Raw genomic sequence first — 25,107 nt, forward strand, 5'->3', positions numbered from 1 at the left:
TATCCTCTGACTCCCAAACCTGGGCTCTGTGCACTGAGCCACAATGCTTCTCTTAAATACCAACATTATTATTATTATTCTTATTATTCCTCTGACTCCCAAGCCCGGGCTCTTTCCACTGAGCCACGCTGCTTCTCTTAAATACCAACATTATTATTATTACTATTATTATTATTCCTCTGACTCCCAAACCTGGGCTCTGTGCACTGAGCCACAATGCTTCTCTTAAATACCAACATTATTATTATTATTATTCCTCTGTCTCCCAAGCCCGGGCTCTTTCCACTGAGCCAAGCTGCTTCTCTTAAATGCCAACATTATTATTATTACTATTATTGTTATTATCCTCTGACTCCCAAACCTGGGCTCTGTGCACTGAGCCACAATGCTTCTCTTAAATACCAACATTATTATTATTATTATTCCTCTGTCTCCCAAGCCCGGGCTCTTTCCACTGAGCCAAGCTGCTTCTCTTAAATGCCAACATTATTATTATTACTATTATTGTTATTATCCTCTGACTCCCAAACCTGGGCTCTGTGCACTGAGCCACAATGCTTCTCTTAAATACCAACATTATTATTATTATTATTCCTCTGACTCCCAAGCCCGGGCTCTTTCCACTGAGCCAAGCTGCTTCTCTTAAATGCCAACATTATTATTATTACTATTATTGTTATTCCTCTGACTCCCAAACCTGGGCTCTGTGCACTGAGCCACAATGCTTCTCTTAAATACCCACATTATTATTATTATTATTCCCCTCTTCACCAACTCCTCGCCTAAGCAGGAGCTGAAAACTGAAGGGAGAGGCCTAACCCCAGGCTTGCCCCTCCCCCCATTGGGGCTGCCCAGGGGCAACCGGAAGTCCAATCTCTCCTCTTCCGGTCTTGCTCTGCAGCGTCCACGTGCCCCCGCTGCGGCAAGCGGGGCGCCGGAAGTCCCGCCTCCTCCCGCCCGGCAGGCGGGCGAGGCTCTGATTGGTCGGGGGCGGGCTCGCGCCTCTCGGCTGAGTCAGCAGGTGGGAGGGGGGGAGAGGAGGGGCTGCGTGGCGCAGGCGCAGTGCGAGCCCGGGGGGTGGGAGGGGCGGTTCGGCTCCTCCCAAGCAGGGCCTGCAATGGCCGAGCCGCCCGTGGGCAGGATGCAGAGCGCGGACAAGTCGGTGAGCTCGGGCAGGGCAAGTTGGCAAGCTAAAAGGTGGAGGGGGAGGAAGGGAGAATTAATATCATTTAAGAACGATGGCATTGCTGGGTGCCCAGTCCTGTTGTAAGCGCTGGGGCGGGGAACCCAAGGTGATGAGGTGGGCCCACGTGGGGCTCGCTGCCTTCACCTCCCCCTTTTGCAGGCGAGGGAGCTGGGGAAAGGACCTGCCCAAAGCCAAACAGGGGGCCACCTCATCACCTTGGAAGAAGAAGAAGAATGTGGGGATTTGTTAAGCGCTTATTATATGCAGTGCACTGTTCTAAGTGCTGCTAATAATAATAATGTTGGTATTAAGCGCTGTGTGCTGAGCACTGTTCTGAGTGCTGGGTAAGAATAATGATGTTGGTATTTGTTAAGCGCTTATTATATGCACAGCACTGTTCTGAGTGCTGGTAATAATAATAATGTTGGTATTTGTTAGGCGCTTATATGCAGAGCACTGTTCTAAGTGCAGGGTAGTAATAATAATGTTGGTATTTGTTAAGGGCTTACTAGGGGCCAAGCACTGTTCTAAGTGCTGGGTAATAATAATAATAATGTTGGTATTTTTTAAACGCTTATTATATGCACAGCACTGTTCTAAGTGCTGGTAATAATAATAATGTTGGTATTTGTTAAGCGCTTATATGCAGAGCACTGTTCTAAGTGCAGGGTAGTAATAATAATGTTGGTATTTGTTAAGGGCTTACTAGGGGCCAAGCACTGTTCTAAGTGCTGGGTAATAATAATAATAATGTTGGTATTTGTTAAGCGCTTACTAAGTGTCAAGCACTGTTCTAAATGCTGGTAATAATAACCTTGGTATTTGTTAAGCGCTTACTAGGTGCAGAGCACTGTTCTAAGTGCTGGGTAATAATAATAATGTTGGTATTTGTTAAACGCTTACTAAGTGCCAAGCACTGTTCTAAATGCTGGTAATAATAATAATGTTGGCATGTGTTAAGTGCTTACTATGTGCTGAACACTGTTCCAAGCGTTGGGTAACACTAATAATGTTGGTATTTAAGCGCTTACTATGTGCTGAGCACTGTTCCAAGCGCTGGGTAATAATAACAACGTTGGTATTTGTTAAACGCTTACTAGGTGCAGAGCACTGTTCTAAGTGCTGGTAATAATAATAATGTTGGTATTTGTTAAGCGCTTACTAGGTGCAAAGCTCTGTTCTAAGTGCTGGGTAATAATGTTGGTATTTAAGTGCTTACCATGTGCAGAGCACTGTTCTAAGCGCTGGGATAGATATAGGGTGATCAGGTTGTCCCACGTGGGGCTCACAGTCTTCATCCCCATTTGACAGATGGGGTAACTGAGGCACAGAGAAGTGAAGTGACTTGCCCACAGTCACACAGCTGACAAGTGGCAGAGCCGGGATTCAAAACTATGACCTCTGACTCCCCAGCCCGGGCTCTTTCCACTGAGCCATGCTGCATCCTTAATAATGATGGTGGCATGTGCTAAGCGCCTACTCTGTGCCAAGTGCTTGCATCTGCTTGTATAGAAGCAGCCTGGCTCAATGGAAAGAGCCCGGGCTGGGGAGTCAGAGGTCACGGGTTCGAATCCTGGCTCTGCCACTTGTCAGCTGTGTGACTGTGGGCAAGTCACTTCACTTCTCTGGGCCTCAGTTCCCTCATCTGTAAAATGGGGATTAACTGTGAGCCTCATGTGGGACAATCTGATGACCCTGTATCTACCCCAGCGCTTAGAACAGTACTCTGCACATAGTAAGCGCTTAACAAATACCAACATCAGTATTATTATGAGAAGCAGCTTAGCCAAGTGGAATGAGCCCGGGCTTGGGAGGCAGAGGTTATGCGTTCTAATCCCGGCTCCACCACTTGTCAGATGTGTGGCTTTGGGCGAGTCACTTCTCTGGGCCTCCGTGACCTCATCTGTAAAATGGGGATGAAGCCTTTGAGCTCCATGTGGGACAACGTGATTACCTTGTATTCCCCCCTAGCGCTTAGAACAGTGCTTGGCACATAGTAAGCGCTTAACAAATGCCATCATGATTATACATGCAAATCCGGTGGCCACAGGCTCGGTCCCACAAGGGGCTCACAGTCTTAATCCCCATTTTCCAGATGAGGTCACTGAGGCACAGAGAAGTGACGTGGCCAAAGCCACGCAGCAGACAAGTGGCAGAGTCGGGATTAGAATCCATGATATGCTGACTCCCGAGTCCCTGCTCTCTCCACTGTGCCACGTTGCTTCCCTTTGCAAATTTATTCCTTTGCTCTCCCCACTTTTTAGCCCCAAAGCACTCATATGTCATTTTATTTATCACTTTTCTCTTCCCCCCTCCGAGTCCCACAGCACTTATGTACATATCTGTCATTTTATTTATCCCTTTGCTCTCCCCCCTCCCAGCCCCAAAGCACTTATTTACGTAGCTGTAATTTTATTTCTTTGTATTGGTGCCTGTCTCCTTGCCTTTATACTGTGAGATCATTGTGGGCAGGGAATCTCACTGTTTATTGTTGTATTGTACATTTCCAAGCGGTTAGTACAGTGCTCTGCGCACAGTAAATGCTCAATAAGTGTGAAAGAATGAATGAATGGAGGAGCCACATTCAGGGCCCTGGAGTGGAAACTTCCTCAAACCCAATAGACACTCTCCCTCCCACACTTTAAAACCTTACTGAAACCATATCTCCTCCAAGAAATCTTTCCTGATTAAGCCCTCCTTTCCTCTTCTCCCACTCCCCGTGACTTGCCCCCTTTGTTCACCCCACCTCCCGGCCCCACAGCACTTATGCACATATCTGTAATTTATATTAATGTCTGGCCCCCGAAACTAGACTGTAAGCTTGTTGTGGGCACGGTATATGTCTGTTTATTGTTGTAGCGTATTCTCCTTAGCGCTTAGTACAGTGTTCTGCACACAATGAGCACTCAGCCTCCCATACACTTGAGAAATAAAAATCATTCAGGGGTAAGGGTTATAATTTGGAGGATGTTGGCCAGCTGGCCTCCACTGAGGAAATAATTCTGAATTTCCCAAAAGGGGTTGTGAGAAGAATTTTATGACAGTGAGGACTGATATGTGCAGCGAAGGGTAATTGGCCAAGGGAAGGGGCAAAGTCTCCTTTTCCCAGAAATGTGGAATAGAAACCCGTTGCCTCTCATGGTTTAGATGTGGAAATGCTGGGAGGCTGCCACTCGGGCCGGTTGATGCCTACCTACCTACCTTGCACATATCTTAATTTTGGATAAAGCGGCCTGCAACAGTGTTGATAAATTTCATATATGGAGTGCCTTCTGTATGAAGAACACTGCATGTGGAGTAATAGCAAAGCGGCTGACATGATTCTTATCCTCAAGGAGTTTATAATCTAATGGTGGAAATGGGCAGGGATGTTATCTATGGTTCATGATTGCAGTCAGTGATACTTGAGCTCTTACTACATGCAGGGCACTCTTATAAGTACTCTGGAGAAGTACAGTACAATAGAGTTGGTAGACAGGTGCCCTTACCACAAGGAGTGTACAGTCTAGCGGGGAGAAGTTTACCATCTGAGAGAGAAGCAGCGTGGCTTAATGGATGGAGCACGGGTCTGGGAGTCAGAAGGACCTGGTTTTAATCCGACTCCACCAAGGTGTCTGCTGAGTCACCTTGGGCAAGTCACTTAACTTCTCTGTGCCTCAGTTACCTCATCTGTAAATTGGGGATTAAGACCGGGAGCCCCATGTCGGACAGAGACTGTGTCCAACCTGATTAGCTTCTATCTACCCCAGTGTTTAGAACAGTGCTTGACCCATAGTAAGCACTTAACAAATACCATCATTCTCCAGAGCACAGGTAAGAAGAACAAAGATGGGACAGGTTCTAACAGTTGTATGAATCAGTAAGTAAAAAACTAGTGCTTATGTGTTCATAGGTGCTAGTCTTGCTGGCTGGCATTGTACTTTGGTGAGAAAATAATACAAAAAAGGTTTAGGCATTTTTTGGTGTCCGCTTTGAATAGCCAGAATATATTTGTCAGTGTTAGAAGGGAGTATGGCAGGTGCTAAAGTGAAAGCAGTGTTTGCTTTTGGGCCATATGAATAGTCCAGAGAGTTGACACAGCCTCCACTCCCATATTTTCAAAAAACAATTATGCATCCCAGATGAAAAACTGGGACACAGTTTCGGAGGATCAACCAGAATGGCATATTGCTTTCGAGAAAGCAGCAGACCTTTAAGAAAAAAACTCCTCAAAGAATGAGAAAGAAGGAGGAAAAGGAGAAATCAGCACCATTTGCCCTGACCTAGTATATCCTTTAAATAGAAGACTGTTAGGTGTTAGACTGTGAGCCCGTCATTGGGCAGGGATTGTCTCTGTCTGTTGCCGAATTGTACATTCCAAGTGCTTAGTACAATGCTCTACACATAGTAAGCGCTCAATAAATACTATTGAATGAATGAATTTTAATAAACTAGAAAATTTTCTGGCCAAAATGTGTTTTTATTTTGGGGAGAGAAATAATACTCCATTTGGCTTAATTCCCTTCTAGTTTCTATTATGATTTGGACTTTATTCTTTTTGGTCTAACATTTAATAAAATATGGAAATAATATAAGAAATATTGGCAGGCAACTGACCTCTGTTACATTGAGGACTTGTCAGCAAACTAGTTTACTAAAATTCTCTACTATTCTTACCAGGGTGTTCTAACCGTTTATCAAGTTTGTCGTTGGGTCCATATTTGCTTCAATAAAAATACTTTAGTTCAAACAAAAGTTGGCAGTATTTGCTGGTAATTGCGATGGCTTCATGAATCAATTGTCTTCTATTACAGATAGGTACTGGTGAAGAAAAACGAAAGGATGGAGGCAAAAAGAAGACTAAAGAAGGAGCTGGGGATGGAGGTCGGGCAGAGGTAAATGGAAAAGATCAACCCCTCACGTCAATTAGACTGTAAGCCCGTCAAACGGCAGGGACTGTGTCTATCTGTTGCCTACTTGTTCATTCCAGGTGCTTAGTACAGTGCTCTGCACATAGTAAGTGCTCAATAAATACTATTGAATATTTGCTAAGCACTTACTCTGTGTCAAGAACTGTACTTGTACATGAGAAGCAGCGTGGCTCAGTGGAAAGAGCATGGGCTTTGGAGTCAGAGGTTATGGGTTTGAATCCCCACTCTGCCACTTGTCAGCTGTGTGACTTTGGGCAAGTCACTTAACTTCTCTGTGCCTCAGTTACCTCATCTGTAAAATGGGGATTAAGACTGTGAGCCCCACTTGGGACAACCTGATTCCCCTGTGTCTATCCCAGCGCTTAGAACAGTGCTCTGCACATAGTAAGCACTTAACAAATACCAACATTATTATTATTATTATTATTACTGAGCACAGGGGTAGATATAAGATACAAATACAGTTATCATCATACAAGATAATCACATTGGACACAGTCCTTGTCCCTCATGTGGCTCACAGTCTAATTAGGAGGGAGGACAAGTATCATGTATGCATGTTGCAGATGAGGAAATTGAGGCACAGAGAAGATAACTGATGTGTCCCTGGGAAGCTAATCTCTTCTCTGTCATAGTATGCCATTTTCTGAGCTCATCTAATCCTTTGTTTCCCACCATTAGGTCTAAGAAGCCGAGGGTTCTGTATATGTCATCAGAGCCAATACATTGAAAAGGAGGTGTTATTTAGGGAAAAGAGTAAGAATTGTTTGAGGGACTGCAAAAAGAGTGGAGCGTGGAGATTAGAAAACATGGATATGGGATAAATTGGGTATCAGTCAGTGGTGTTTATTGAGTGCAGAGTAGTGTACTAAACGCTTGGGGAAGTAACAGTACAATGATGATGATGTTGGTATTCGTTAAGCACTTACTATGTGCAGGGCACTGTTCTAAGCGCTGGGGTAGATACAGGGTAATCAGGTTGTCCCTCTTGAGGCTCACAGTCTTAATCCCCATTTTACAGATGGGGTAACTGAGACCCAGAGAAGTGAAGTGAATTGCCCACAGCTGACAAGCGGCGGAGCTGGGATTCAAACCCATGACCTCTGACTCCCAAGCCTGTGCTCTTTCCACTGAGCCACGCTGCTTCTCAATAATGATACAAGGTGATCAGGTTGTTCCACATGGGGCTCACAGTCTTAATCCCCATTTAACAGATGGGGTAACTGAGGCCAAGAGAAGTGAAGTGACTGGCCCACAGTCACACAGCTGACATGTGGCAGAGCTGGGATTCGAACCCATGACCTCTGACTCCCAAGCCTGGGCTCTTTCCACTGAGCCACGCTGCTTGGTAGATTTATTCTATGCCCATAAGAGACTACATGGGGAGCCATCTATTAAAATAGATTAGGGATAGGGAAAATAAACTATAATAATATTTTGAAGTACCGTGTAATTGGGATGAGTATTAGAATGCTTAAGGGCTACATAGCCAAGTGCATAATTGACACAGGAACAGATAGGGGATTAAAGGATTAATCTGGGAAGGCCTCTTGGAGGAGGTCAATCATCAATGGTATTGAGTGCTTACTATGTGCAGAGTACTGTACTAAGTGCTTGGGAGAGTCCTGTACAGCAGAATTAGCAGACACTTTCCTTGCTCATAATGAGATGTGATCTTAGAAGGGATTTGAAGGTAGGGAGACCTGTGCCAGGGGACAGGAATTCATTTGGGGATATTGTTTCGCCGGTTGGTTTGGTCATTTGCATCGTTTTACTTGAAGCTCTGTTCAAATCTTTTAAAGCAGCAGTTTTAAAAGAAAGTCTATTCCTTTGAAGTGTGGGATAGTAGGTCACACTTGTTTTATGAAGTTATGGCCACAGAAGTTAATTGTATAGTACTTTACTTGACTTACAGGAGGAGTGTGCTGCTGTGATGCAGGTGATGAAATCACTCTCCTGCTGTGGGCCCTGCCTTTAGAATTGTGGGAGGACTTGTAAATGTCAATTTTATTTCTCCTAGAAAAATAGGTGGATTATGGGTTAATAATGATTATGATACTTGTTAAGTGCTTACTATGTGGCAAACACTGTTCTAGGCACTGGGGTAGATACAAGTTAATTAGGTTGGACACAGTCCCTGTCCTACAAGGGACTCACTGTCTTAATACCCATTTTACAGAGAAGGTAACGAAGGTAACTGAGGCCCTGAGAAGTGACCACTCAAGGTCACACAGCAGGCATGTGGCAGAGTGGGAATTAGAACCCAGCTCCTCCTTATTCCGAGGCCCGTACTCTATCCACTAAGCAACACTGCTTCTCAAGTGCCACGCTGCGTCTCACCTTAAATCAACAATAGCACTCACAAAGTAGAATCATGGAAACACTTTCAAGGACACAGTGTTTGGCCGTATCGTTTTCACTTTCTTTCATTTTAAAAATGGTATAGACATTCGAATAGACATAAGGTTGAAACCTAAGGAACTTTTAAGTATATTTGTAAATATAAATCTCAGTGTTTAAAGTTACTTGCTGGTAAAATGTTGGAGGCTCTGCATTGTTGAATGCATTACTGCAGTGTGTACACACCAGAGTTTACATGCATTGATATCAAAGGTCTTCATTTATTGAGGGAATAACTTTAGGCACATTAGAAGGATTTGGCTCGCTGAATAGCAAGTTTTTCTATTCCTCACATTACTTTGAATTTTAATAGTGTATATTTGTGGAGAGCCTTATTGAAATCACATCTCCAAGAGGCCTTCCCCTATTAAGTCCTCATATTCCCCTATTCCCCTCTCCTTTCTGTGTTGCAAAGCACTTGTATGTGTATCCTTTCTTTATCCCACCTTCAGCCCCACAGCACTTATGTTCATATTCATATTTTAATGACTCTCTCTCCCCTCTAGACTGGAAGCTCCCTGTGGGGCAGGGAACTTGTCTACCAACTCTGTTCTCTCCCAAGCACTTACAGTGCTCCTCACAAAGTGGCCACTCAGTAAACACAACTGATTGAAAGACAGAACAGTGTTTAGTGTAGAAGAGTCATGAAGAAATTATTTGAAATTTAGGCAATAATTGGAATACCATTACTGGAGAAGTTAATAGTTTCTTGAATTTGAAACAAATTGGAGGCAGCCCTGTCTCTTTACCAAGCAGTGGAAGGAGCACAGTACTGGTCAGGAGACCCGGATTCTAGTCCTGGCTCCGCCACTTGCCTGTTGTTTGACATTGGATAAGTTGTTTACTTTATATTCCAGTTTCCTCATTTGTAAAATGGGGTTAAAACTATTTGTTCTCCCTCCCACTTAGAATTGAGCCCCAAATGGTGCAGGGACGGTATCCAATCTGATTATCATGTATATTCCCCAGGATTCAGCACAGTACTTGACATATAATTGCCTAATAATTACCAAAAATATCTCCCACCCATCAAACCCTAAGCTCCTTATGGGCAAGGTAACAAGCTCTGTCAACCAGCCCTAGTAGATTGCAGTCTCCCAAGCACTTAATGCAGTGTTCTTCACACAGTAAGTGCTCAGTAAATAAGGTGATTGATTGAAAATAAATACCATTGGTGATTATTATTGGAAGTGTGCCCAGAGAGAAATAAGTGGTGGGTCATTGGATAAATAATTTCACTCAAAATTGAAAAGCTCAGAAAACTGCCGTACCAGCTGTTGTTGGTTAACAGCGTCAGCTGGGAGGTGAAGGGTTGTGAAGAGCCATGTATATCGACTTTTTCCTCCCCCCCTCCCTTTATGAGGTTGTGGTAGGATGGAAAAACCTGTTTTACTTCTTTCCATATGAGCATTTCTTCAGAGCTAGAAGTCCGCAGCCAAGTCCCCAATACGAAATCATTTTGCTGCTCTTGTCTTGGAACAGTTTCTTTTAAGAAAGTGTTTTCTTTCCTCAACAGGATACTTGCAGTGGGCATCTCATTTTTCTCTTACTTCCCTTTCCCCCTTTTAAAAGGTAAAAACATGTTTACATTCATTTTTCCTTCTTTCATGGTTTTACAGTTGAATCCCTGGCCTGAATATATCAATGAGCGTCTTGAGATGTATAATAAACTTAAAGCAGAACACGATTCCCTTCTGGCAGAAAAAGCTGCAAAAGATGGCAAACCTATCAAAGTCACTTTACCTGATGGCAAACAAGTTGATGCTGAATCCTGGAAGACCACACCTTACCAAATTGCTTGTGGGATTAGGTATGAGCCATGTTAATCCCTTTCTAAACTTTTGCAAACTGCAACTCTCTTTTGTAATAGAGTTTCTTCCATTATGTTATTTTGGGATTAAAAAACCAAAACATATAGCTTTTTTTAGGCTGGTATGATGAAAGTAATATAACTTCAAATAAGGAAGGGTCTCCAATTTTGGTCTCCACAATGAAAGAAATATTTTGGATACTTATATTCCCCAAATCAGGATGTTGTCTTTTCATTTTTAAAAAAAATGTCATTTTGTGTAGGGAGATGTATCTGTCCTTAATGGAGTTAATTGAAGAAAGCCTAAGGTGTTGGGAGGATGAGGTTCTTGCTGCCGCTGCCAACCAAGCCAGTCAGCCATCTTGTCTTTATTACCAGGATTTAGGCATCTGCAGCCTCCTCCCTTCCCACCCCCCAGTCACCAACCTGTTACTCATTCCCTAATCAGTCTTGATAAGTGGGAACAGAAGAAACCCTGAAGTCTTGGCATTTACGCTATTTAATTTGGGTAAGATTAGTGGGGACAGGAGAGACACTGAAATTAGGAGATTTACCCCACCTAAATCAGGAGGCCTGAATTCTTACCTCCATCTTAATCCTAGGAAGTAATAAAACTTTGGTTCCTATATCTTATCTCCGCCTCCTTTTCTATAAATCCATGCATTCAGACACATAACAGTAAGAGCAGTAACGGTATTTATTAAGTGCTTACTATGTGCCAGGCACTGTTCAAAACTGTGGGGTAGATACAAGATAATTGGGTTGGACACAGTCCTTGTCCCACATAGGGCTCACAGTCTTAATCCCCTTCTTACTGATGAGGGAACTGAGGCACAATGAAGTGAATTGCCCAAGGTCATACAACAGACAAGTGGCAGAGCTGGGATTAGTAGAGAAGCAGCATGGTGTAGTGGAAAGAGCCCGGGCTTGGGAGTAAGGGGTTGTGGGTTCTAATCCCGGCTCTAACACTTGTCTGCTGTGTGACTTTGGGCAAGTCACTTGACTTCTCTGTGCCTCAGTAACTTCATCTGTAAAATGGGGATTAAGACTGTGAGCCCCGTGTGGGACAGCCTGATTACCTTGTATCTTCCCCAGCGCTTAGAACAGTGCTCAGCACATAGTAAGCACTTAACAAATGCCATCATTATTAGTATTAGAATCCAGGTCTTTCTGACCACTAGGCTTCTGCTCTATCCCCTAGGCCATGCTGTTTGCATGTGTTTGTTCATACACGTGCTTTCTCTCTCGCACACACACACACATCAGGATTCCATTCCATCTCTATTTAGAGCAGAACAGTGCTGCCATTTGACCATGGAATATGTGTAGAAACCCTCAACTAGAACATCACTGCTATATGCAAGACAATTTTCATATGTGTTTCCAATCGCAGTGGTATTCATGGGCACACCAACATATATTTAGTGACTTTATTTCCCTTAGTATTCTACTGATTGTCTAAAATCAGGGCAAAATCAATACAGGTTAACTTTTATTAACTTCATTCTATTCTGTTCCCGTTAAAGTTTAGAAAATGATGAAATTGCCACATTTGTGGCATGTTATATTGCTATTCTTATATACATCTGATTTTTGGATAGTAAGAAAATTCCCCTGTTAAACGCCTTTGAAATTGAACTGCTAAATCGAAATTTGAAAATGATTACAGTTTAATCTCAACAAACTTGTCATTTATACTCATGGATTTGGGCTACAGTCTAAAGGATCATGCTTTGGGGAAAACTTATTTTAGTGAATTAAGTCAATAAATGAACATTTGCAGGTCATTTAGGAAACATGACATCTTTAAAAAGGAAATTTTATGATCTCATTGGGATATTAATTTTGTTTTGATAAACTAAATTTTCCCCATTTCTTGCAGTATTTCCACAAGTGGTTTTTTTGCAAAGTAACTTACTTTTCTCAGTTCTCAGTCTAAATTTTTGAGTAACGAGTAACTAACATAGGCTATTAATTTTGTCATTTTGTAGTCAAGGCCTGGCTGATAACACAGTTATCGCTAAAGTGAATAAAGTCGTGTGGGACCTGGATCGCCCTTTGGAAGGAGACTGTTCCTTAGAGCTGCTCAAATTTGATGATGAAGAAGCTCAAGCAGTAGGTTTTTGCCAATTGCGAGGGTTCTGTTGTAATTGTGATTGCCATGTTTTCTCATTCATTATTAGTGTTTACTCTTCGTATTCTAGCTGGTATAGTTATGTTAATTGGTTTCTGAAATTCATAAAAACTGTAGTTTATGTGCTCTACTTTGATATTAACTAAGGACTGTTTCTTATGTAATCAATCCAATCAACTAGTGGTATTTATTGAGTGCTTACTATGTACAAAGCACTGGACTAAGCACTTGGGAGAGTACAGTTCAACAGAATTGAGTCATGTTCCCTGCCTATTATGAATCTCAGGAATGTTGAGAGAATTACGTGAGATAAATAGATGCAAAGGTGCTTGGAGGAAAAAAAAAAAGCAGTTCAAGTATTCAAAATATTATATTTCTGTCCTGAAACTCATTTACACATTAAAGGATCTAGGTGGAAAGCTAGGTGCCAAATATATTCAACTTCTGTAACTTTACATATTTGGGATAACTGAAATACTGACCGACTTTTAACTTTTCAAACAAAGATAGTGTAGACCGTTTTCATTCCTTTTGTATTTCGAGAGCTCTGATGCCCACTGCAGCATGAAGTGGCTCATACTTCCATGTTTTTCTTAAAATCATCAGGTATACTGGCACTCAAGTGCACACATAATGGGTGAAGCCATGGAGAGAGTCTACGGTGGTTGCTTGTGCTATGGTCCGCCAATAGAAAATGGTTTCTATTATGATATGTATCTTGAGAATGGGTAAGTTTTTTTATTGTTATAAATTGTTTTCACCGAGGAAATGTAAAATCATATTTGTGTACTGTAGTGGTACAAAATGGTTTTCGTTACTTCATCCTATTCCCACTGGTAGACTGTAAATGTTCATGACTTTAAACACTTTGAATTGTTTTCTTGTATGAAGTGGATGACCTATGTAAGAGTAAATTTCCCAAGTATTGCAGTGTAGTGACACAAATATTATTAAGCAGCTATTTTGAAGGGGAACATCATTTTTATTAAATGCAGTACAAAGCCTGGCACATAGTAAGTGCTTAACAAATACCATCGTTATTATTATTAACAATACCATAATTGAATACAGTAGGGAAGATTCTGTCTCTGGGAATATTTCTCAAGCAACGGAACAAGTATTGAATTTTACTGGGTACAGAGCACTATACCAAGTCCTTGGGAAGGTACAGTAGAATTAGTAGACTTGTTCCCTGTCCTCAAGAATCCTCCTTCAATGTCATGGCTTGCAAATGGATTCAGTAATGGAGTTAAAAGACTTGCGAATCTTTTTTCAGAGGTGTTTCCAGCAATGACTTTGCTGTTTTGGAGAGCTTATGTAAGAAAATCATGAAGGAGAAACAGCTATTTGAAAGACTGGAAGTCAAGAAAGAAACTTTACTTGAGATGTTTAAGGTAAGTATGATTGAATATGGAATAGCTGAATAAGGATATTTAATTTTAGTTTACCAGCTGCATCGGTGATATTCATTGCATCGGGTGGAAAATATAGTGAGCTATTACTGTCCTGCGATTCACTGGTGTATATCTGTGGACTGGGAAATATCCAAGCCCCTACCCCTTGAGAATTCCAGTTCTTCACAGTGAACAAGGAAAAGGAAATTCCTGGGACTCAGAACAGGCCTCTTTGAATATGTTATACATAAAAATAGCTTGTTACATATAAAGGTACATCCAGTTATGCTGAAACATTGTATTTTTGCAGTCTTACAATATTAGCTAAAATAATAATGAGTGTCAAGCATTCTACTAGTGGTGAACATAGCAGTTTAAGAATTTGTTTTGGGAAGTGTTGGTCATGGTGGTGTCTTTGAACCATCTACCCCTAACTTATTCACACTGAATCAGTAGTTGCTATCTTGTAGTTTTCGCCACAGCACTAGTTTCTTCGAGAACCCAATGCTTGCGTATAGAATGATTTTTTCATTAACTTTTCTCTACAGTGTTGTTAAATATTTCCTGTTTATTATACATTTCTAATGAACAAACTTTGCCAGTCTTTCGGGTTTTATAAGCATCATTCAATTTTTTTTTAATCTTATTGGATTCACTATTTCAAATGACAAAAATTGACTATGGGCTCTATTATCCTTTTTGTTATTAGTATAATAAATTCAAATGCCGCATCTTGAACGAAAAAGTGAATACTCCAACTACTACTGTCTATAGGTAAGAATGTGGCAAATTTCCGATTGCCTTATTCCAATGGAAACCCATTCATTTTAAGTGTCAGTTTTATTTCTGTTTCTCCCATAGATGTGGTCCCTTGATAGATCTGTGCAGAGGTCCTCATGTCAGGCATACAGGCAAGATAAAGACTTTAAAAATTCACAAGGTATGGCCTCTTGGGAGTTTCGACTGTTTAGGAGAAACATTATGGAACAAATGCCGGGACTGAGCCTTTTTCAGTATCTTAGATATCATGCAGTTTTTCTTGATGTGACTATTTTGTACATACTGATTCATCTCTGTCACCTTTGAGTGGTTCCTTTTTGTTTGAAGTGCTCTTTTGGTAGGAATCTTGATTTTATTTCATCCTTTGGTATGTGATATTTTGAACTCACAATAACGTCTAAATGCATAATCGAATTTTCTGCATTCAAGAGCGAAACCTTCATGGTCATCAAAATCCACTTTTTAAAAGATGATTTCTCCTCATGGTTTACTTACCTTTTTCCTAAGTTATATATGCCAATTAAATATGACAGGGCTTTGACTAATGAGGTGATTATCTCAAGGTACCTTGTAGTTCCTGCTTTTTCATTATTGTGATTGCTTAACAACTGAGCCAAATGTCAGCATACAATAGTAACTACCATAGTGGGACTATTAATAACATTAGTCACGGGCTCTCTTTCTAATGACACTCAGGATGGCACAGTGACCAAGCTGGGAATTCCGATTTTGGCGTTGCCTTTAATCAACAGTAGTTTTCTGTGCTTCAGAAAAGCTTCTGTGCTTTTATCTATTAAAAGTAACAGTAGATGTGTTAGTAATGGTATTTATTAAGCACTTACTATGTGCAAAGCACTATATTCAAGGCTGGGGAAGAATACACAGGTGAGAATGACAGGGTCCCTGACCCTCAAGAAGTTCACAATCTAAGAACAAAGTGGGGAAGGGGATTGGCGACAGGTACATAAAAGAGAAAGCAATAGGAACATAAACGACAAAAAGGATAAGTATAAAATAAAAAATCAGTAGGGTACTGTGACAAGAAGAACAGTATTAAGAATTAACTCTAAGTTTACTGGAATGCTTTGAGAATGTGATTGTAAATTATTTAAAAATAGTAAATGTTGTTCCACTGTGTGTGTTTCAGAATTCTTCTACCTATTGGGAAGGCAAAGCTGATATGGAAACTCTGCAGAGGGTTTATGGCATTTCATTCCCAGATCCAAAATTGTTGAAAGAGTGGGAGAAGTTTCAGGAGGAAGCGAAGAATAGAGATCACAGGAAGATTGGACGGGTGAGTTACCTGAATCAGTAAGCTGTCCTGGGTTTTTGATATTTAGGTATTTTAATTATTGGGCATCTTCCTTCTGATGAGAGTTTTAATTTTACATCTGTGCATTTTCTTACTTGGCCAACTGTCAATATAAGCAATGCATTAATGATATTTTGATAGTAAGTACTTCTTAAAATGAAAGCGAATTTATTAATTGGATTTCCCTAAGTTTCTGGTGGTTTTTTTTTTTAATGAAACATAAATGCTATGATTATGATCCACATCCCCAGACCCTCATACTTACTTTGAATTGTAGAGGTATTTTTTCTGGGGCGTGTTGGAGGGATACGTCAAATTAAAAAAAAACATAAAAACAAGTGTACAGTAGTTCTTGGCAGTTTAAAGAGGATGAAAATCACCAGTGCTGAATTCTGTGAAACTGGAATTTGAGGAAAGCTTAGATTTAGGAACCTATTGATTGTTATTCAAAGCTGAATTATTGGGTGCTCACTGCCAGGAAAGAACGTTTTGCTGTACACCCTTGTATCTTTTTCAGTCTGAAATGAAAGTTTCAGTGCCAGTGGAGGGTGTTGGATTTAGAGTTTCCGATTGTGTGCCCCTAGCAGGCAGTGACCATTGTTTAACTTGAATTGTAGGGTGTCCAACAACAAGGCTGTTATCCCTAGCTCTGTGGCTGCAGAAATCTTCACTAATATAAAATTAATGCTCTTAACTAGATTTTGTGGGGGGAAAGAAATGATAGCACTTGCAGTCTCAGCCCTTTATTGTGCATGTAAGCATTGATCTTGGAAGCTGTGGTTTTCTGCATGAGGGTAATTCCTGATAGGGCCCCTTCTCCTTGGAGCTAGGAGGAATCCCTGGGGAGATTTCAGGATGGCTTGCAAAACGGTGGGGAGTGGGGTGCTCCCCTACACTTTCCCCAAAAGATAATCCTTGGCCATGTGTGGCAGCACCTGAATTCTGAGTCTGCGTGGAGTATTATTATTATTATTGTAATTAATAATAAAAAACGTTTATTGCATGCCAAATTCTAGGTAGATGCAAGATAATCAGATTAGACACAGTCCCTGTCCCACACAGGAATCACAACCTAAGTAAGAGGGAGTAGGATTTAATATCCCTTTTACAGCTGAGGGAACTGAGGCACAGAGAACTTGTGAGTTATGCAAGGTCACACAGCAGACAAGTGGCAAAGCCTGAATTAGAACCTAGGTACTCTAGGCCCTCGGCTCATGCTATTTTCTCTTTGTGGATCTTTGTATTGATCTCATGTGAGATTGGTGGATTGCTGGTTCTGCTTAAAATTAGAAGCTTTAAAGTTGCAAAGAATAAACAGTCTTGAAACAGGATTTGTTTTTCACCAGTTAATAGGTAGTCGATAGGGTCTAGTCATATTCTGAAATATTATTCTTGGTCTGCAAAATAGAAGGGAATTGAAAGGTTCTCTGCTGTCCTTTATGACTGACAATTATTGTGTCCGAGACATTTCCATTCATCCCTTGTCAGACTTAAATTAGATGTGGCTGAAATATCAGTCTGTTTTTTGAATTCTTGTGCTTCAGGTATCAACTCGAATGATAGGCATCATCAGAATTTGAAATTATGTACAAATAATAGTTTACATTTTGTTTTTCTTTTAGGATCAAGAACTGTATTTCTTCCATGAACTCAGTCCTGGAAGTTGTTTTTTCCTGCCAAAAGGAGCCTACATCTATAACACACTTATTGAATTCATTAGGGTAAAGAGTATTTCCAAAACCGCTTGTCAGCAGTGTTTTTACAATGCAGGTTAGGAAGCATGTTGGTTGGGTGAGGCATAGCTAGCATCATTACTGATCGTATTCTCCATTGACTTGCCGCTGTCCAAATGGGGGAGGGTGGAGAAAGCAGCCAGACCCCAGGGATTGTTGTAATAACCCTAGAATGGCAGTGCAAATAGCTGTCTCCTATCTGAATGCCTACCTTGATAGTTTAATTTCACTGTCCTTATAAAGGTAGTCTTGTTTTTGGGTAAATGAGGAGGCATAAAACTAAAACAAATACAATAATTCATTCTAATGCAGCAACATTTTAAAATGCTTTTCATCACAATGGGGGTGGTCTAGCGAAAGATCACACTCGGGTCCGTATCTGCGATGTGGAAACCTTTCCATGTGAATGCAGGCCTTTTGGTTAGCAGTTGTAATTGTTCTTACAACTTTGTCATTTGTTAGTCTCATGGGCTGACTGATTAAGATCTTCTCTGTCACCCAGATCTATTAATTGCTTGCACTGGTACATAATTCTTATGTTTAAAAGAAGATTAATCATAGAACTGCACATCTAGCCCATCATTTTTATCTTGATATTTGTTTGGGCCGGGGGGTGTCTGTCTTTTAGAGTGAATACAGGAAACGAGGCTTCCAGGAAGTTGTCACCCCGAATATCTACAACAGCAAACTCTGGCTGACCTCTGGACACTGGCAGCATTACAGTGAAAATATGTTCTCCTTTGAAGTGGAGAAGGAGATCTTTGCTCTGAAACCCATGAACTGCCCAGGACACTGGTATTCCTCCCTCTTGAGTTTCTGTCAAGTTATTTTCACCTGTTAAGATCAGCAGGGCCATTACTGGGTCCATCCAGCCTGGTATTCTGTCCCTGACCGTGACAACAAGATATTTGGAGCAGCTAGGTGATGGTTTCCCTCCCTGCCATCTATCCTCATTGTGGGGATTGTTTATAACTTTACTTTTCCTAATTTTTTCTGTCCCTCTCCTTCCTGTAACTTCTCAAACACCTCCATCCATCTACTTACCCAAACTCCTCTTTATATTTTCAGACCACACAAAATTCTGTGGTTACAAATTCCCTTCACTTGCCGCCTTCTCTGTGAAGATAGCACTAGATTTGATTTCTTCCTACTGGGGAGAATTTCAATTTTTTTATTATAATAATAATTAATAATAGTACTTGTTAAGCATTTACTATATGCCAGGCACTGTTCTGAGCACTGGGTTGATTGAGGTTAATCAGGTTGGACACAGTCGCTGTCCCACATGGGGCTCACATTCTTAATTCCCATTTTCCAGATGAGGTAACTGAAACCCAGAGAAGTCAAGTGACTTGCCGGAGGTCAAACAGCAGGCATGTGGCAGATCTGGGATTAGAACCCAGGTCCTTCTAACTCCCAGGCCCATGCTCTATCCACCAAGTCAAGTGGCTTCTCTACTTATAGTGACTCTAAACCACACTGACTATGCTTTGAAAAGGAGGCTAGTTAGAATATACAATTTGGCATCCTACGTTACTTAAGTTTGGATCCAAGAGTGTGTAGTAGTAAGTCTTCATAAATGTTAGAATATGCTGGAGGAAAACTTTCTGTACTCTACCATCTTTGCCATCTTGATGAGTTTCCCTGGCAATTCTTTCTTCAGCCTTATGTTTGATCATCGCCCAAGATCTTGGCGGGAGCTGCCCCTGCGACTAGCCGACTTTGGAGTGCTCCATCGTAATGAGCTGTCGGGCGCTCTCACTGGGCTTACCAGAGTTCGGCGATTCCAACAAGATGATGCTCACATATTTTGTGCAATGGAGCAGGTACTCTGTCATAGGATGAAATAAGTACTGTGACATTAAGTTCCAAGGGATATTATGCCAAGAAAGTGACCGATGTTTTGCGCTTTTCTAAAAGATTGAAGAGGAGATAAAGAGTTGCCTGGACTTCTTGAAAACTGTGTATGATGTGTTTGGGTTTTCTTTTAAATTGAATCTTTCTACTCGTCCTGAAAAGTTTCTTGGAGATATTGAAGTGTGGAATCAAGCTGAGAAGGTAAGTAGCGTGTTCAGATAACCTATCAGAATTACATTTGTGGCTATACAGGGTGAGAGAGAGAGACATCTTCTTTAAAAGGGTCGAATCAAAAAGAGAGGTGGTGGGCTACGGGGTAAAGAAGAATGATTAAATTGCTCCCGTTCGTAGATCTGAGTACACTGAGTTCTTCTTTAGTGTGCATTTTCACTTTACACGTTGGATAGAATGCTTTTAGGGACTCAAGAACATTCTTTTGACAGTGAGTGGATGTTCATTCATGCATTCAGTCGTATGTATTGAGCACTTACTGTAAGCAGAGCACTGTACTAAGCTCTTGGAAAATACAGTTCGGCACGATGTAGCGTCTGTTATATAGTGCACGTGCTGCAATCTAAGTTTTTCGTAGCATAGTGTTTGCCAAGTGCATAATCCCTAAATTACAGGAGAGTTAGATGTATACTGATTTGTACTATATTGATGAAGTGGTAGGTTATGCACAATTCAAGTGATGAGGAAAAGGTGGTGTTCATATTGAAGGTCCCAATGTTATTAAGCAAGGTAATGAGTAGAAGTCAGGTAATCATGGTGTTGCTATGGGTCGGAGACTACTTGACACCATAAGACAAGACAATCGCATTTAACATATATATTTTATCTCTAGCAACTGGAAAATAGCCTGATTGAATTTGGCGAGAAGTGGGAATTAAACCCAGGGGATGGAGCTTTCTATGGACCCAAGGTTAGTACGGTGTGTGTTGCCGAAATGTGTGAGTGCACAACAAGGATACAGAAGGACTCATTTTATGCTTTCGTAGGCAGGCTTTTACGGGTAAGCGTTTCTCATGGCAAACCTGAGAATAAATGCTATAGATTGGTTGGATCCACAACAAACAGGCTGGGGCCCACTATTCATTCAATAGTATTTCTCTACTCTTCCATATCCAAATATCTAAGGGGAAGAAATAATACTTTCTGGATGCTTTGTAGCCTCTCCAACTACAAGAGCCCCAAATCATAATACATCTCTTTTCATTCCCCCTTTTCCCTCTACAATCTTTGTATGGAATATGATCCTTGCCCCCGCAAATTGCCGGCTTCTGCCTGTATTACTCTGTTGTCCTAGGCTTGACTCCAGCCATAAGTGGGAGCAGGCCCACATCCCCCATCTTGTTGGCTCCAGCGTACCAGGGAAGGGGAAGGGTCCTTAATTGCAGCTTATATTTAGCAAACTCTTTTTTTCAGATCGACATTCAGATTAAGGATGCAATTGGTCGCTACCACCAGTGTGCAACAATCCAGTTAGACTTTCAACTTCCAATCAGATTTAATCTTACTTTTGTTAGGTAAGTAGGCTTTGTTCTCACAAAGCGAGTGATATTTTTTGCCTTGTTTGATGTACTAAAAGATTTCCGTCAAATACTCCAAAACCAGAAATGCTTTATCTTGACAGCCATGATGGTGATGACAAGAAAAGGCCAGTAATTGTTCATCGAGCTATCCTGGGGTCAGTGGAACGTATGATTGCTATCCTGACTGAAAACTTTGGAGGCAAATGGTAAAGTGGAGCTGTGGTGTGTGAGTTTGTGTTTTGAAATCAGATACTGTGATATAAAAGGCCTGGTTGATCCAAGGGATGTTTGATTTGGAGGTGAAGCTGTTTCAGTTGGGCAGAAACCACGTCTCATTCTCCTTTGAAGATGCTCGGAGAAAGGTAGTCTCATTTTCAGTCTTCAGTCAGACTTCGGGGCTCAAAATCACTGTCCAGTTTATGTTTCTGGCTATGTGAATACAACTGGAAAAAAATACCTCTCAACATTCAACCCTAAACAAGCATTTTGTATTTGACTCATATTCATAGAATGGAGTTTCAATATATTCGGGACCCTTTTTTACTAGATGATGCCTGAGCTACCCATAATTGAGGGTGTGATTTTTATTTACATTTAAAAACATTACTCCTGCCCCTTTATTTCATAGTGACAAAAGTTCCATTCCCATAAACTTAATGGTTTATTTTATGAAATGTAGATATAATTTTAGATTTAATGTCAATTAAAATAACTGACCAGTATAATGTTGCATTGTTACAGGTTCCAGTGATGGGAAATGATCCCTACAACTATGGTTTGCCACCAGCAATTTCACAAAATCAAAGCAGTATATTACTTCCTGAGAAGTGACATGTTCCTCTTACCAAAATTGAAATAATATTGAAAAAACAATTCCTAACTTTTTGACAAAATACTGTGATAATTTTTTTCCTTATTCAAAAAAAAGTAAAGGTGAATTTAGGGTCCAGACACATTCCCCCAGTTTTAACTTTTCATACGGGTGTCATAAAGCTTCCTGGGAACCTGACTTCATTGATAAAACCTTTGATGGCAGGTCTTTTCAACCCTTTCATTGCATTTATAGCTTTTCTTGACGGTAAGCCGTAAAATCCTCAGCACCTTGGGTATTCACATGCTTAGTTTTTGTCATCCAATCAGTTCATCATTAAGTACTGAATTGTAACATATTCCTTAAGATCAAGGTTTCTCTGCTGGTAGGAGTTCCGACTTAGATGGTGCCGGCCAAGGCCCTGGTCTTCTTGATCCAAGTGCTTGGCATGCATTTCAGGGGAAAAAAATTTTGAAGGACAGAACCAAAAGCTTCGTGATGTTTTCCCGTTTTTCCACAGGCCCCTTTGGCTGTCTCCACGGCAAGTGATGGTGGTGCCAGTGGGACCTACATGCGATGACTATGCTCAGAAGGTGAGCTTTATGATAACCTTGGAAATATGAAGTGCTGCTGTCACTTATCTTGCTTCACAGCACCTTTTGAGGGAGTAAGTGAAGTCATCACTGTTGCTAAAAATCTGGTGGTGCTCCATAATCACAACAAAGTGTTTTCTTACAATGTGTAGTTCTTTTAGCATTTGATTTTCAAAATGTTAGATGACAAAAACACTGAAAAGCCAAATAATGTAAATTGAAATGAGAAGTGTTTGGCTGTAAATTATTTACAGAGCACTTTCTCTAGGAATTTAGAAGTATTTCTCTTGCTAAATTATTTTTTATAAAAACATGCTTGTTTTCATACCATAGTGTATTTGTGGTCATCAAGTGTAACAGGAATGTTCTTTAGTATACAGCAGAATTTAGAGCTGTTAATTTCACCATTAATTCCATTGTTATTGACAAACATCCTTCACTCTTGCAGTGTACCTGAACTAGAAAACACATGATGAGAAAATTAACTTTTTTATCTTAAGTACATGAGTGTCTAGGTAATGAAATGCATTCCTGGGAGATTAGGGAAAAAATTCCAAGGGTAGCTGGTGAATTTGGGTAAAAGTTCCTATCACAGATGAAGTTAACGCTTGCAGGTCTTTTAGAGTTGCATAGATAAAATTGCTTGAAATTGCATGAGATTTGAATCTAGCTGCCCATTATATTTTTTAAAATAGCTACAGGCAATGCTATGTGTGAATTTTTCAGTGTGATTTAAGAAATTATATGGAGGGCATGCTGATATGGACATTTGATGTTGAGCATTTTTTGCTAATCCATTGGGCGAAGTTATTCCTGTAGAAAAAGGAAGCTGCTAAAATGATTTGATGCAAACCCTTAATTTTTCAGAGGTGGTATAAATAGAAACCCATCATGTTCTGGGTCTTTAGAGGCTCTTATCTAAGTATATTCCATAGGGAAGAGTAGCCTCTGAAAGGATTTGGGTCTGTCAGTTGGAATGAATTAGCGTCCATTTAACATTTTTCTGGGAAATTAAATTTGTGAAAAAATTGTATGGTACTTCTAAGGATATGTACTCTTTGTTGTTTAAGGTATCCTGTTTAGTGAAATCAATTGCTGCCTGAATTTCTATCTTAGAAGGATTTTCCAAATAAAACACCTATCCAGCAAGCAAAACTACAGAATTGCAGTTTTGATGGGACAGAGCCATTCGGCTTTGGCATTTGCTTTTTGAATGATTAGGTATGGGCATCACACTATCCTTTAGCAGGAGACTAGAAGAAAATTAAATGTAATTCTAACTGCCTTTTACTATGAAGTCGTTTGAAAGTTCAGGAACTAAATATACCGATGGTAAATATTTATTGTGCAAGATTTGTTCTTTTTTTGTTGGGTAGGTCCGGCAGCAGTTTCATGATGCTCAACTGATGACCGATGTTGATCTGGATCCAGGATGCACTCTGAACAAGAAGATCAGAAATGCCCAACTAGCACAGTATAACTTTATCTTAGGTAAAGAACTCACACAAGCACACTAAAAAACCCAAGTCCCTTTAAGGAACTTACCTGCAGCCTGGGCCCTGTGGTAGTGGTGAGGGGAACACGACATAACTTTGACAAAAATGATGGTGATGATACTTGATCCACACTTTTTCTTAGCTTCCATGGTTGATTGCTGTGGACTGAGGTGCTTTCTGTTTCAATACACAGTGAAACTTTTTTTTAGCCTGTGCACACAGTGATTATCTGAATTATAATTTAGAACCAAAAAATACAACCTGGATGTGATTTGAGACTTCACATAAATGTATTTTTTTAAAATACAGAGGCCAAAGCGTAATAATTAAACCAGACTTTTCTGCATTGCAGCATAGACTTCATGTATTTTGCTTGTTGTCAATTTAAAAAGCACCAAATCTACAGCTAATGTAACATTTTTACATGTATGTTCAAAGTCCATGCTAACAAGGCTTTCTGTTGCAGTGGTTGGTGAAAAAGAGAAAACAAGTGGAACTGTTAATATCCGCACAAGAGATAATAAAGTGCATGGAGAGCGCACCATCTCAGAAACCATCGAGAGGTTACAGCAGCTGAAACAGTCCCGCTGCAAACAAGCTGAAGAAGAGTTTTAATCAAGGCTTTTTTTTCTAGTTGGCTTGGCCTAAAACGCACACCAGCCTTTTCATAATGTTAAATTAGTAATGGATTGTAACAACTTCTTTAGAGTGCCCTGAATTTGTAATGTGAGGCACCTTTAAGTGTCTAATTTTTACTGCTTTCAGGCAATGCTGAAATGTATTGGGAACATTTAATTAAATTGGACACATTCGAAACTGGTTGTTTGTCATATCTGATTGCAGAAAACGAAGCATGAGAATCTCAGTGATTTGAAGGAAGTAATTGAATTTTCTTTTTCCATTGGGTTGATGTTGAAAATTAGGTATCAGAATGGTAATAATAGAGGGAAGTAGATCTGTGTTCTGCAACTAAAGCTCTCTCTACCAGTAGCATATAGAGAATCACCTTAGTGGAAGTGTACAATCCTTATTCTATTTTCATTTCATAAACACATAGAAAACATGAGTATATCTGTCTCTGATGAAACAATCATATTTAAACTGATAGAATTTCTGATAGCAATGCCTATTAATTGTGTAGGTGTAGCTGATAAGACTC

The 25,107-nt window shown here is 40.5% G+C and overlaps 1 protein-coding gene across 1 annotated transcript; it reads left to right on the forward strand.

The window, feature by feature from the left end:
• Positions 1–1,065: 1,065 nt before the first annotated feature.
• TARS1 (threonyl-tRNA synthetase 1) lies at positions 1,066–24,768 on the forward strand. Its single transcript, XM_001508493.5, has 19 exons — positions 1,066–1,162; positions 5,980–6,060; positions 10,116–10,306; positions 12,298–12,421; positions 13,047–13,168; positions 13,717–13,834; positions 14,544–14,608; positions 14,696–14,774; positions 15,762–15,908; positions 17,549–17,647; positions 18,288–18,454; positions 19,323–19,485; positions 19,580–19,717; positions 20,361–20,438; positions 20,942–21,042; positions 21,150–21,254; positions 22,380–22,452; positions 23,829–23,943; positions 24,415–24,768. Exons 1-19 carry the CDS (start codon positions 1,118–1,120, stop codon positions 24,561–24,563), a joined length of 2,160 nt encoding a protein of 719 aa, XP_001508543.2. The 5' UTR covers positions 1,066–1,117; the 3' UTR covers positions 24,564–24,768.
• Positions 24,769–25,107: the final 339 nt, after the last annotated feature.

This window comes from Ornithorhynchus anatinus, chromosome 3 (genome assembly GCF_004115215.2).
Source record: "Ornithorhynchus anatinus isolate Pmale09 chromosome 3, mOrnAna1.pri.v4, whole genome shotgun sequence".
NCBI classification, from domain to species: domain Eukaryota; kingdom Metazoa; phylum Chordata; class Mammalia; order Monotremata; family Ornithorhynchidae; genus Ornithorhynchus; species Ornithorhynchus anatinus.